Source organism: Onychomys torridus, chromosome 11, assembly GCF_903995425.1.
Source record: "Onychomys torridus chromosome 11, mOncTor1.1, whole genome shotgun sequence".
Taxonomy (NCBI): domain Eukaryota; kingdom Metazoa; phylum Chordata; class Mammalia; order Rodentia; family Cricetidae; genus Onychomys; species Onychomys torridus.
This window is the reverse complement of record NC_050453.1, coordinates 20,802,355-20,816,649: the sequence shown is the minus strand read 5'-3', so window position 1 is coordinate 20,816,649 and position 14,295 is coordinate 20,802,355. Positions and strand designations below refer to the sequence as shown.

Sequence of the window (14,295 nt, the reverse complement as noted above, 5' to 3'; positions counted from 1 at the left end):
AGTGGAAGCGGCTGGATTATGACGTTGAGGTTAGCTAGCCTGTGTTATATCATGAAGCCCCATCTCCAAAACATGAACAAACAACAGGCCACATCAAATTACACTTGTAGGAACCCAGAACTTTAGATTCTGCTGAGAATTTCATGAGGTTATTTAAGAAATACAGAACATCAAAAGATTTGTTGAGGATATTATTTCTCTCTCTCTGCTTTAAGGTATTCTTTACACCAAAATGGTCTAGTTTATGTTTGTTTTTCAGAGGGACAATGGAGGTGACAGTGTTCAATGTACCCTCAAAGTGTACTCGTTGTGTTGACTCTTCAACTATTCTGACATCTGATAGAGACATTTCCAGTCTCAGAGCTGGTTGAAAACGATTCTGAAAAAGGACTCGGGGTCCTAGATTGAGGGAAAAGTTAGAAAAAGGTGTGTCACTTTATATAAGGGACAGTCGAGTGTATCCATGAAGCTCAGTACAGGATTGAACGAAGCTGCCTTCTCAAATCCACCTGCTCAGCGAGTGGGTCTTGAACTGTCACTCACAAGCCAACCATTGCTTCCTGAATGGTATCATTTCTTACCCACCGCACAGCACTTTCGTTATTTGTAATTCTTTTTGCTTTTTCCTTCCAGAATCTTTTTCTGTCTTCTATTTTAGTCTTTTCCTTCTTCTCTGTATCTCTACTACTTTTGATCTTAGTTCTCAATTTATTTTCGCTTTCGTTCTTGGTGGTGTTAGTCCATTTTTACTTTTCATCTGAGCCTCTAGATTCCTGCACCCTAGCTTGTGACTTTGCAGGGTATTTTGAGATGTGGATTTTTCTTTGCTGTTTTAACACAGGGATTCAGCAAAAGATCAATAAAAAGGATGGAGATAAAGGGAGAATGAACCCAGTCAAGTTTTACCTGCTGAATAAGATGGAGGGAAGCTGAGAATCTGAGTGTAGGGTTCACAATATCCGACTGATAATTACCCTAATAAACAGTTTTATGATTATATTATTTTGGTGAACACACTTGTCAACATTGCCCACCTGGGCCTTAGAAACTGGCTTTTGTGGACAGTTTAGCAGTTTAAGAACTGCAGAAGAGAAAAAAAAGTTAGGAATCCGTATGTCTAATATAAAAAACAAACCCTAGATTGTAAGCAGGAGAGCCGTTTACTATTACTGTACTATATAAGTGGAAAGAAGAAGAAAAGGTACTTTCCTCCATCTCTTCTTCAGCCAGGGCTTGTCTGTGGGTCTCTGTTTGGGAGGAAGCAGAAGAGATGGAAGCAGATTTGGTGTTTTCTGTATTAACTGTTGATTAGCTTTCAAACAATCGATCTCTGTCCAAATGGAGATGACACCGGTGCCAAGCTCCATGTAAGCAGAATATGCTCTTTTTGATTAGCCTGATGAAGCAGTGTTGTCTGGGACAATGGTTGCATTTTAAAGCCTCTTGTTTATATTCTAGCATACTCTGACATCTGATGGCAAGTGACTATTGCATGTTATTCTCTGAGTTTTTTGTTTTTAAAGATACAATCTTAGCTGAGGTTCAGGAAATAAGTAGATAGAAGGCAGATATATGCTACCTTTTAAGAGTTTGTTTCTCCTCCCTAACAAGGTTGCCCAACTTAGCACTATGTCTTGGCTTGATACAGTGTTTCACTTGTTTTCCTTCTCATATTCACTCTGCAACTGTTTTGAGCACTTACTGTTAGCAAGCACTGCTCTATTTGTACAACAGGAGAACGTTTGACAAAGGTACCTGCTTCCAGAGACTGTATGTTAGAGTGGAGTGTGTTACCTAGTTTTTCATTGTTATAAAAAGTGCACGTTAAAATCGAGTTAAAGAATGAAAACAGGGCTGGAGAGATGGTTCAGAGGTTAAGAGCACTGGCTGTTCTTCCAGAGGTCCTGAGTTCAATTCCCAGCAACCACATGATGGCTCACAATCATCTGTAATGAGATCTGGCGCTCAATTCTGGCCTGCAGGTATACATGCAGACAGAACACTGTATACATAATAAATAAATAAATCTTAAAAAAAAAAAGAACGAAAAATATTATTGTGGCTCATGACTTCAGAGGTTTCTATTTGTGGTAAGTTGGTCCCATGATTTTGCATCTGTGGTAAAGCAGACCATTACATGTCTGCTTCATATGGTGAGTCAGAGCAATTCCCTTTTTAACAACTGGGAACTAGAGAAAGGTGATGTATAGGATCCTGTTATATCCTTTAAGAGATGATCAAAGTGACCAATGATGCCTCATCTACTAAAGTTCTGACCCCCAATATCACCACCAACCTGAAGTCAAAACCTTGAAGACACAAGTATTCAGGGAACCTTCTTGACTCCAAAAATAACATAGAGTAATAGAAAACTGGCAAAGAGATGAACTGTGTAGGGTATGATGACCAATCCTTTGGAGCAGATAAGGGCTGGGGACCAGGGAGTCTTAGGGAGGTATGAAGGTGTAGTTACAGTAGAGTACATAGAAGTGCAAGGTGAAACAGAGGTAATGCCATGTGGCAGAAGGTAAATGATTAGATATGGGTTGATTTAAGTTGCAAGAGCTAGTTAGTAATAATCCTGAGCTATCGACCCAGCATTTATAATTAATATTACATCTTTGTGTCAGTTATTTGGGAACTGGCAGGCGGAAAAGATAAGTCTGCCTATAGGCCTGAGCAAAATTCGCAGAGAAGGGACCAAGGAACCAAGGAATGGTGAGATTGTGGGTATAAGGAAAGAAGAGTGTTATGGGAAAGGTGCATGTTTCATGTTAGAAGATGGCCGTGAGGTAGGAGCATAGTCAGCTAGTGGGGAAGTGGGAATGGTCGCACAGGTCAGGAAGCCTAGGCAGATGACACAAGGCCGGTAAGCCTGTGTTGAGGCTATGGTGTTCATCTGAGTACAAAGAAAGCTTTCAATGCAGCTTCACAGTGTAGTTCACTCTGTAAACACTAACGACACAATGTATGTCTGCAGCACTGTTGTGCGCATCAGTCATGACACTTACGGACAGTGAGTACTCGACCTTATTTGCAGTGCCTGTACATACCCCTGCTCCTAACAGACAAAAGACTGAAACTCCTGCATTCATCTTGCCAGTGAATGGGCTGCTCATCTCTATAATGCAGAGGATGGAAGAGATATTTATTTTCATATTCTTAAATATTCACATAGAGGATACTGCCCTCTAGCTTTAACAACAACAACAACAATCTCTATTTATCCTAATGTGTTTCCAGTATGATGAATTTGTCATCTTGTAGAATCTCAAATGACAAGAAAGTCTGAAGGTAGAAAATCCCTTCAGAACCCTTCCTTACTTATGCCTCTTGGTGGCAGAATTTGTCATCCCTCACTGAAAGCAGAACTGAATTTGTCAATTTAAAGACCTTTAAAATCCCTTGCTTCTGAACGCAGCGCCTTAGACCGCTTGGCCATCTTTTGGGCCTGTAGAGAGATGGCTCAGAGGTTAAGAGCACTGACTGCTCTTCCAGAGGTCCTGAGTTCAATTCCCAGTGACCACATGGTGGCTCACAACCATCTGTAATGAGATCTTGTGCCCTCTTCTGGCCTGCAGGGATATGTGCAGACAGAACACTGTATACATAATAATAATAAATAAATAATAAATCCCTTACTTCAAGACTGAGGTGGTCTCATCATGTATAAACTTTCACTGAGTGAATAATGCCATTGACATTCTTAAGCAGGGACTTTTGGGGAAAATAAAAAACTGGGAAAAATAATTCAGGCTGGTATGCAGAGCATAGGGCTACTCCTGTTTGTGACAAGTGTGTGTCATCATGTGTTTGTTATACTGAAAAGCAGTCATATTCTCTCTATGAGCTAATAGAATTGGAAAAAAGAGTAGATATTTTTGGTACTTACTGTGAAAATATACATCTAGTGGAAGTTTTAGCTTTTAACTGAGGAAATGGGAAATTTTATTCTTTAAGGTATTGACTGTCTGCTTCCTTTTCAATCCAGAACCTCAATCCTCTATTTTGGAAAGCCCGAAAAAATGTTCAAACGGTGTCCAGCAGGTAAGAAAACCTCATTAGGATGGCAAATTCCCATTTCCATTATTTACCTTAAACAGTGATAGGTCTGTGATTGACATTCCTATCTGGACAGATGGCTGGGTTGCCCAAGTATTAGCTCCCAGGGGAATCCTGTCAGGCAAAATGAAATGCTTTTCTTTTATATTTTGTAATTCCATCCATCCTTCAAGTAGGGCCAAGTATAAGCTTTAGAGATCTCTAACATTCTACATCCAACCAGAGAGCTGTCCCCAGCATTTGCCGCCCCAGCAGAAACTCCAGGCCACCTCAGGAAATGTCTGTGCTGAACAATTTTGGCATGGCCTTTCTACTATCTAGTAAGACACCTTTTCACCGTGCTGTGGATAGGAACAAGGCCTTTGTGCAAGGCTGGCAATGACTGTGTTATTGAGCCCCTAAGACTCAATTGATTTAGAGGATGAGACATTTGATGGTATCTTTTTAGACATCTTTATCTATTACTACCCATGCCTATAATCCCCATGCTGGGGAGGCAGAGACAGGTAGAGCCTAGAAACTCACTGGCATAGTCAAATTGGTGAGTTCTAACTTCATTGAGAGACCCTGCAAAGGTGGAAAATGATCAAGGAAGATATTGGATATTGAATTATGGCCCCCATATGCACACACAAACATGCTCTGACACATTTGAAACCATGCATATACACACAGAAATAAATAATTTAAAATGTCCAGAAAAGAAACATTTCCTAGAATACCTACTGTGGCTAGCAGTTGCTCTTCTGGATATGCAAAGAGCTGTTGAGCTGATTTATAATTATTCCCAACTATGCTTTTGACAATGATTTCATACTGCATAAGCTAGTCTATATTGTACGCAAATAGGAAGGAGATTGCTTCTGGTCTATGGAAGGTGAGAGGGCCCTCAATTGAACTCCAAACCTATGTTGGTTTCTGGTTATAGTGGCATATGTAGATTATGTGTTCTCCCCTCTGAACTTGAGAGTTGCTGACATTTGAGAACTCTTCAAAGTGAAGAGTGAGTTCTCTTTTAAAAATAAGTTTATTGTTTATAAACTTACATTAAAGTGCTCATCTTGGAAGCGAGGTCAGGCTCTGAGGTTTGCTTAAATTTGGACAGTCCCAGGGTTCACTACAACACACCAGCTAGATGAGCTTTTACTGTTCAGAATCAAGGTGCTGTTAGGGACATTCCCAGCTTTCTGCTGTTTGTATCAAAGAAGAGACCTGTACTACCGTAGGCGCACTAGATATGCCTGGTGGTGTCAGCTTGTGGTTATTTAATTAGCTGCAATGATTAGTTTACCCTAATCATAGAAAGAAAGCTAAAATTGTGAAAATGGAATAGTAAAACCAGCAATGGTAAACAAACAAACAACAGCAAAAATCTATTACATTCAAGCTAGATTGGTGGTTCGGGGGTTAAGAGCATTTGCTGCTCCTTGCAGAGAACTGGGTTCAGTTCTTATGTATGTATTTATTGACCTATGTAGTCCTTACAGTGGTACTTTAACAAATAGCTACTATGTTTCCCCTTCTACTGAAAAAGCAATGTTTGGAGGAGCTAAAAACAACTCTGCTAAAACTACAAAAGCCATAGCAAGAAGCTAAAATTGGAGCATAGATCTTTTGTAAGAGTCAGATCTCCAGATATATAGTAGAGATATATCAGCCTATTATTTTACTTTTGTCTCTTTCTTTTGAAGTTTTACTCTAACTTCAATGTGTTAAAATTGTATTAATTTTAGTGTTTAATTGCTTGGGTGGGCAGATTTTACAGTTTCTGCCAATTAAACCCTTTGCAGTTTGCATCTTGGTCACTAGAGGGCAGCTCTGCACCTCTGTAAATTACCACTGCTGCTGGACAAGGAATGCTCCAGGCCGGTGTGTTGTGTGTGGATGATGATCAGAAGCAGTTTGCTGGCCCATCCAGCGCTGCCTGTATTATTCTGTGGTTGGAATAGGAGATGTTCAGGACTGCTTAGCCAGACCTCCAATGCTTTCCTCACACGTGTCTTCAGGCACCTGTTCTCTCCACTGAAACTTTTCGGAATTTGTTGAACGAATTTTGAGTGTTATTCGGCCCCGTAATTAGCAATTCTAAGTGTCCAACATCCCTGGAAACAAGCGCATACATGACCCCTGAAGCGTCTTCGCAGTACCAGGATTTGCATGCTGTCTGCTGTGCGTCCAGATTGTCAGGTGCTGAAAGAAAACACAGTGGACACTCATGAGCAAAGAGATGAACATAGTAACTTTTTCAGTGCTTCTGTGGAGAGTCTTACAGAATCCAGGAGGTCATTCTAAAGACAAAATTATATTCTTCAGATCTAGATGACTTTTCCAAAACATTTCTTTGCCATGGTTCACTTTAAAACTTCGATGCACCAGTCATTTTCCTGCCTCAGCCTCTCAGATGTGCCAGGTACTTGCTGATTATTTTAAGTTCCTAATATGCTCAGAAGAGTGTGTTGTCTGAAGAATTGTGTCATAAAATTAAAATGGAACTTTTAACCTTTCACACACATACCCTGCGGTATCTAAGCTTCAGTGTAAATGGAAAATCCTTCAGGCCTAACTCAGTTTATGGTCATTTTAGTGGCTCAATCAACACTTCAACAGTGTTTAGGCAGTGGGTCTCAGGAGGTGCAAGGTGGTCAGGATGGCAGAGAAGCACAGATACTCAGTGGAGGAGATATAGGCACAAACCTGGTAACACTTGATGAGGGTGTTTACCATGCTATGCCCCAGGGATGACAGAACTTTTCTGGAAAGAACGTTTTTGTTTTTTGGGAACTCAAAGGAGATCAGAGAATAGTGTAGGCATTTTAACATCGAAAAAAGGAGGAGAGAGTCTCGTTTCAGGTTTTTGTCATTGCTTCAAGACAGGGTCTCACTGTGTACCTCTGTCTAGCCCAGAACTCACTCTGTAGATCAGGGTGACTTTAAACCCATAGTGACCCACTTGCCACTGCTCCTTTTCCCACAGTGCTGGGATTAAAGGTGTATGCCACCAGGCCCAACTCTTGTATTGGTTTTAAAAATGAAAAACAGTCAACCTCTGGGAAGCAGCAAGAGTGTGTGTTTAACATAGTGGAAAAGAGATGAATGCCACACAGTATTTTTATTTTACTCCAGAGTGGCGAGGGCTTAGAGATACAATGAAACTAACAGCTTGTTGTATTGAGTTTTAGATGGTGTACAATCCATTCAAGCCATACAACCTTGCCAAGGGGAGAAAGGGCACACCATTCAGATAAAGTGAATCTGATTGGATTAACTGAGGAGACTCCCTTGCTTATGAAAGGATACTTTCCCATGATCATACATCTTCTGACCTGCTGTGTTCTAGGATGCTTACAGGAGATAGGGAAGATGTGAAGACCTAAGCCCGCAGGGCCCTTTCATGTTAGCACATTTATTGGTGTCGTCCTAGATCAGGTCTTGTTTAGGCGGCCATATTGATGATGAGACCGTGTGGGTGTGTGTTCTCTGATATTTCTAGAAGATGATTTCTCACCCAAACTTCCTGATTCTCTGGCTCTCAAAACCTTTCTGGCCCCTCTTCTGCTGTGGCCCTCGAGGCTTAGTGGCAGGAGTCGTGTTATAGGCATTTCAGTTGGTGCCGGGCACTGCTAAGTCACTTGCTCTCTGCATTTGATTGGCTGTGGTTTTCTGTAATGATTTCCATCTGTTGTGAGGAGATGTTTCTTGAATGAGGGGTGAGACCTATACTTATCTGTGGGTCTATAAGGACAAATATTTAGAATGTAGTTAGAAATTATGCTGGTTTAATAAAGCGGTGGTTGGATTGCAATTTCAAAAATAAAAATAATATACATTTTAAAGAAACTTAAAAACTTAAAGAAACAAAAACAAAGAAGCAGTCAGTTTAGTTACAGAGCTGTATCTTTTCCATATATCTATAAATCAACTTACAAGATACAGTGTAACTGCCAAGATATTTAATGTATGTTGTAGAATACTGGAGTAATTAGAGAAATAAAAAAGTTGTAGAGAGTCTGTAATGAAGAATAGTTTCCGAGGAAGGTGATTTCTTCATCAACTTAATTTACATGAGTATGGGAAGAAGAGCATTCCATGTGGGAAAAGAAGATAGAGGGAGAGAACTTGGCATTCGGGTGGCAATGTCCTATTGGCTTGACTCTCTCCTCCTATGGAAATTTGGTCCTCTGCATGGACTGGACAGTGATTGAGCCCAGAGCCCATTGTTATCTGGATTACAGCCACAGTGTCCTCACGGATCTCCTTACTTCCAGTTTTGACCCCTTCTAATCTCTTCCTGTACGTTGCCCCAGAGTTATCTTTCTGAAAACACAAATTTGTTTACCCCTGATATCTGCTTCGACTTATTCAAGGACTGCTCGTTGTGTCTCTAAAAGGTCTCAGGCCTGTGAGTTTGACATACAGGGTCCCCTTCCAGCTGTTGCTACCTTGGCCTTCTCTCACTGTCTTCCCTACAGGTTCAGCTTGGTCTAGGGGGAAAGCATCATTTCGTGAAGACTCCATTATCCATCATATCTGCCCTTGCATCTCTCTTGTCCGTTTTCATATGCCCTTTTATAAAATGGACATGATTCCATCTGACTTCCTCTTAGACAGTGTGTGAAAAGCCTCATTCTCCAGAGCCCTTTTGGAGTCTTTATAACTACTGTGCCCATGCTCTGTCTAGAATCATTGGATTTAAGCACAGGGATCGAGACCCTTAAGGATAATACTATTCATCCTTTCTTTTGTCTCTCCTGTATCTAGCACAGAGCCTGGCAGATCGAGAGAACCCAGAGAAATGTTTGATGAATGAATAAATAGATGATGGCCATATGGATGAGAAAGAACAGAGGGTATGCCTCAGGCACTTGTAGAAAATTCACTTGCAGAGGATTATGGGCTGTGGAGCAGATTTCCTGAGCACAAACCCTGGTTTTCTAGCATTAGGTGGAGAACAGTCAGAGTGAAGAGAAGTGGGCACTGACTATAATGCTAGGGACAGATTCTAATCCATGGTCACTGCTGCAGTGGGGCGAAGTTCTGCCGTGGACTGGTCAGCTTTGGACTGAACAGAGATGAATGTTTAAAAGGGAATGAGAAAAGGCTCGGGAGAGTCAGACAGTGAACAGGACAATGGTTCTTCACCGAGCGTAAGTTCCTCATAACAGCTAGGGTCACTTGTGTCCGTGAGCTGGCAATGACAGAAGCTGAGATTCTGTGCCATCTCAGAGTTCAAGAGACGGCGGCCTTATCTTTAGCTGCCACTGAAACAGATAAAAGGCACTGGCAATCTTGTGTTTTCTCACACAATCACATTAAGCGAGAGCATATGGTCATTCTAAGGATGTGACCTTGAGAAATATTGATGTTTGCTCAAGTGTTTTAAAAACAAGGTTGAAGCCACAGAGGAAACTGGTTACAGTTTGGTCAAGAGAGGATCTTTGTTAGACCTTGTTTTAGTTTGTCTCCCGTTGCTTCAGACAACTGAAGGCCAGGGGTTGTGTAATGTGGAAACGTTGGAGGTTTATTTAGTTCACATGGATGGAGGCTAGGATGTCCTAGAGGGTAGCACTGGCTGGCATGTCTCAAGGGCCTCCTCCTTATATGATAGTAGGGAGCAGCAACACATGGTGAGAGACCAAAACTCCTAGCCTAGATTTCTCTTCTTTTCACAAAGTCAGTATCGCACTGCACCCTAGTGACATCACCAAGTCCTAGCTAACCCCCAAAAAACTCACCTCCAAAGGCCATTTCTTGAGGTATTTTGTTTCAATTACTTTGGGGGTAACATTTCCTTTTCATGACTTGTGTGGGTATAAACTGTAACCATAACAGACCTTAAGTTGAACTGCTAATGAAATGTTAGCTATTGAAGTGATTATAGCATCTGTTACTCTCTTCAGAGAGAAGTATTTTATTCAGTGCCTTAGTTTCCTTACCTGTAAAATGGGCATATGAATCTCCTATCTGAGGGGCTTTGAGGGTTTTAAGTATATTAGTTTGTGGAAGATGATTTGAAGAGCTTAAGGCACATAGTCAACATTCAGATTGTTAGTTGTTATTGCGTCAGAGCAATACTCTATTGTGTTTTTATTTTCTGTCAATATTGAGGATGGAACTCGGGATCTTTTGTACATGATAGCAAATGCTGCACCATTGAGCTACACCACTCCTCATTATTCATAGACTGTATATTTGCAAACTCACCTACTGGTTAAAACTGAATGTGGCGCTGATGTTTCTGTGGTACATTTCTGGTCATTTACAACCTTGCACAGTGTAGCTAAAAAGTCTGCTCTCTGAACTGTGTGTTTTCCTAGGTAAGTTTGAACAAAGGGGTGTCTGTAAACAAGCGTGTTTTGCATGGTCTATTAAGTGCCCTGCCTTTCACATTTTTGTGGTATTTCCTCTGTAATTCCACTGTTTGAAATGGATTGACACCTAGTGTTAAAATGTTGTCAGTGCTTCTAAGGGTCAGAAGGCCTTGGTGGACCTAGTGGAAAGACTACATGTTGGGCTTTGTTCCAGCAGGAGCTAGAGGTTCATGAGCCATCAGTTCAGTGTTAGTGAATCAACAATAGGTCTTAAATAAGACAGCTTTCAACAGGGACACATGCTCAAAAAGGAAAAAAAGATTACATGTGGATCATGTGACAAAATGTGACCTGAGGCTTGCTGGAATGCAACCCTGTATTTTCCTGAAGAGCTGTGGCTCAGCATTGATTAATTGAGGGTTTGCAGGGACTTTGCTTATGACAAGTTTGAAGAACATAGGTTGATTGTATTGTATTTAATCCTCAGGGTACCGCTCTGCAGTAGGCCCGATGGGGAGTGGAGTGTTTGTCACAGTTTACAGGAGGGCAGGCTTGTGGTGGCTTGTGGTTTCAGGCTGTAGGCCACCGTCTTTGTCTGTTTTGCTTCTAGGCCCAGGCTTGGTGAGACAGAACATCACAGAGGAACAATGTTCAGTGGAGCAAAGTGGCTCCACTCACAGGGGACAGGAGATAAAGCCTACCAAACAGACTAGCTGAGGAATGGGAGACTGCCTTCAGAAACACACAGTGACCTACTTCCTCCAACCAAACTCAGCTTCCTAAAGCTAGGAGCTCATTAATCAATTAAGACTTTGACGAAGTTGGCACCCTCATAACCCAATCACTCTTCAATAGCCCTATGATTTAGAGACCACACATTCCCCACATGACCCTTTCAGGGTGAGGGAGATTCATATCTGAACTGTGACATGGGCTACCTTCATCATACAGGTCATTAAAGACCTTATGAGCCTTGTGAGAAATTAACATGTTCTCAGTAAGCAGAGGCCAAATGTTTCCAACAAGGAAACAAAGTGCCTGGCAAAGGAACCTGGAATTGATCTGAAGAGGAACAGTAGAACCAATCAAGAGTGCAGTTCCAAGTTGCTGAGAGTCTCAGATAAGACTTTATATAATGCAACAGAAATGATAGTCAATGACCCGGGTGTTGGGGGTGGTAACTGTGCTGGGTGCAAATTAGTCTCAGCAAAGTTAGCATCAATGGGGAACTAATTAGAAATGCGACCTGATGGAATTGCTAACCCTGGGTATGGGGACAGGAGGCCATGGTTTAACAAGCCCCTTGAGATTCTTAGGAGCATTCATTGTAAGAAACAGTGGCTCAGCCATTAACAATGGCTCAGCCATTAAGAGTTCAAAACTCTTAGGACATGCTATTTTGTTGGAGGATAAGATACAGTTTAGATTTAAGGACAAAGGCTGGGTGATCAAAATAAGAGCTAAGCTGTCACAAGACGGAACTGAAACAGCCATGAAAAGGAAAAACTAGAAGTCATCACTGGAGAGGAGAGACTGGGGATTTAGAAAAACGATTTGAGTATATGCAACCAACTAAGTTGCCCAAAGATAAAATCCCTACTCTGACCCCTACCGAAGGGAAAACAAGTGAACAAACAATAAACAAAATGAAACAAAAGATGAAAAAAACAAAAAACAAAAAAAGAAAACAAACAAACAGAGACGGGACTAGAGAAGGTGGAATTTGAAATCGTAGTAGCCAAGAGATGAGAGGATTTTTTGAAGAAAGACATGAGTAGGAGTCTTGAGAACTTGTCACAGGCAGGTTTAAGGCCACAGTGTTCACCATGAGGACATGAGCAGCGCTGGGGTAGCAGTTCCCTTAGCATGGCATGGCCTGAGGAACACTGCACCAGGAACTGATAATCTTATCCATTGTATCTGATTTCCCCTAAGCTTTATTTTTATGGCATTTGACAGTAGCTGGGTGTTAGTGCAAGGGAAGTAAGAGCTTAGGAGATGGTACTTTCCATGTATAGATCATGAAAGGAAAGGAACCCTAATTATAGGGCTTTTCTTCCTGGGACTGTCTGAGTGAAGTAGCCGCGTACTCTCAAGAGCATGCATGGTCCAGCAGCCTGCCAGAACATTGACTCCATAGCAGGATGGAAACTCCAAAGGCAGCACAGTGAAAGTAGCAGATACCTTTCTTTTGTTGACTTCTTGTTCTCTTGGCTCTTTCCCAAATATATTATTGCTTCTACCAGGGTTCCTTCCCAATGATTCCTGTATTTTTACATCAATCTACTGATGATCCATTATGCTAAATGCAATATGGCCAGTAAGCCAGTTATCATTTCTAACTTATCTCCCCCGCAGTGCAGATCACATGTCTTATTTATGGACCAGAGACTTTACCAGATTCACTTTGGGCTAAGCACATGATAACATTCAACAAAGCATTATTCATTTTACTATAAAGGCCAGGGAGATGCCTCAGTGGAGGAACACTCCTACATAGATTGAGGATTTTTGAAACTCATCACCCATTTAAAAAGCTGTGTGTGGCTGGCTGTATGTACTCATAACCCCAGTACTATGGGGGTGGGAGTGGGCAGAGAAAGGTTGATTGCAGGGGCTTGAAGGCCACCAGTCTAGCTGAAAAAATGGTGAGCTCCAGGTTCATTGAGAGATCTTGTCTCAAGTGAGTAATACAGAGAATAATAGAGGAAGACATCCAACCTCTGCTCTGGCTTCCATAAGCATCCTCCCCTCCCCCCATAGATGCTGTTTGAACTCTGAATCTCTTGTTTTCTGTAATAAATTCCACTTGAGATAACCCTAGATAAGTTATTTACAATGTCTCATATGCCCGAGCATTTTCCCCCTTTCTTGAAATTTCCCCTAAAATTTGAAATTAAAAAAAAAATTATAAGTAATTACACCTGTTTAAAGTCTGGATTTACTTTCTATGGGATCCTGTCTAGCATACATAGGTTATTTTAGATCTGGAATGCCATGGGCTTGTTTCAAAACCATAGGGTATTTTAGAATTCAAAATATGAGAAATAGAATTTATATTTTCAATGAATAGTAAGCCTTCTCTTGTGTAGATGTGTGTAGTGTCCTCAGTAAAGTGACCTAAAATCAACAGAACTTGCAAATCTGAGTGAGGTAGACAATGAATTACATGTCTCTGTCAATGTTTACAAAATCAATTTAGTATTAACTTACCAGTGAGCAGTTTTTATATTCTAGGCTCTGAAAGCACCCTGCTTTCATAACAATAAAGTTTTAAAGATGAGCCCATTATCTTTTCAGCAAGAGCTTGCTTGAGTGTATCTTGGCTTCTTCTTTGACAGTTGTAACCTTAATGTTACTGTAATGGGTTCTTTTCTGGGAATCGGATAATCTTGCACTTGGGGAACATGTTTTTGATGAACATTTTATTCTTTCAATGGCACTTTGTATTTTGTGATATTCAAGTGGTCAAACAATTTATAAGAACTAGCCATCACCACCCACGTTTAAGATTATACAGGAGAAGAAAAATTTTGGCTATGTGATTGCATAGAATTGTTTAACCAAATAGGAGGGCAGCTTCTCCTGCTCTTGAAGATCTAGGCATTTGAAACAATATTTCTAAATAAAGATAATCTCAAAATTGGTAATATATAATGCATTGCTTTTTATATGGTTCAAATCAGGTTTATCTTAATACTGTGTACCCTAATAAACTTGTGTGAAGGTCAGAGAAACAGAACAGCCAGTACTAGTTCTTCCCTCTGCGAAATCCTCAGCCTAAAGACAGTGAGTTCCTGTTTCCGCACACCTTATATACCTTTCTCTGCCCTGCCGTATTACTTCCTGGGGTTAAAGGCCTGTGTGCTTCCCAAGCAAAGACATGAGATCTCAAGTGCTGGGATTAAAGGTGTGTGCTACCACT

At 41.0% G+C, this 14,295-nt stretch overlaps 1 protein-coding gene across 1 annotated transcript in view; it reads left to right on the top strand.

Annotated features, from left to right (window-relative positions):
* The window catches only part of Fmn2 (formin 2), a 351,969-nt gene that overhangs the window by 75,482 nt on the left and 262,192 nt on the right, over nt 1-14,295 (top strand). Inside the window, exon 4 of the mRNA XM_036202265.1 lies at nt 3,992-4,047. Coding sequence (XP_036058158.1) covers nt 3,992-4,047 — 56 coding nt within the window. The remainder of the gene's footprint in view (nt 1-3,991; nt 4,048-14,295) is intronic.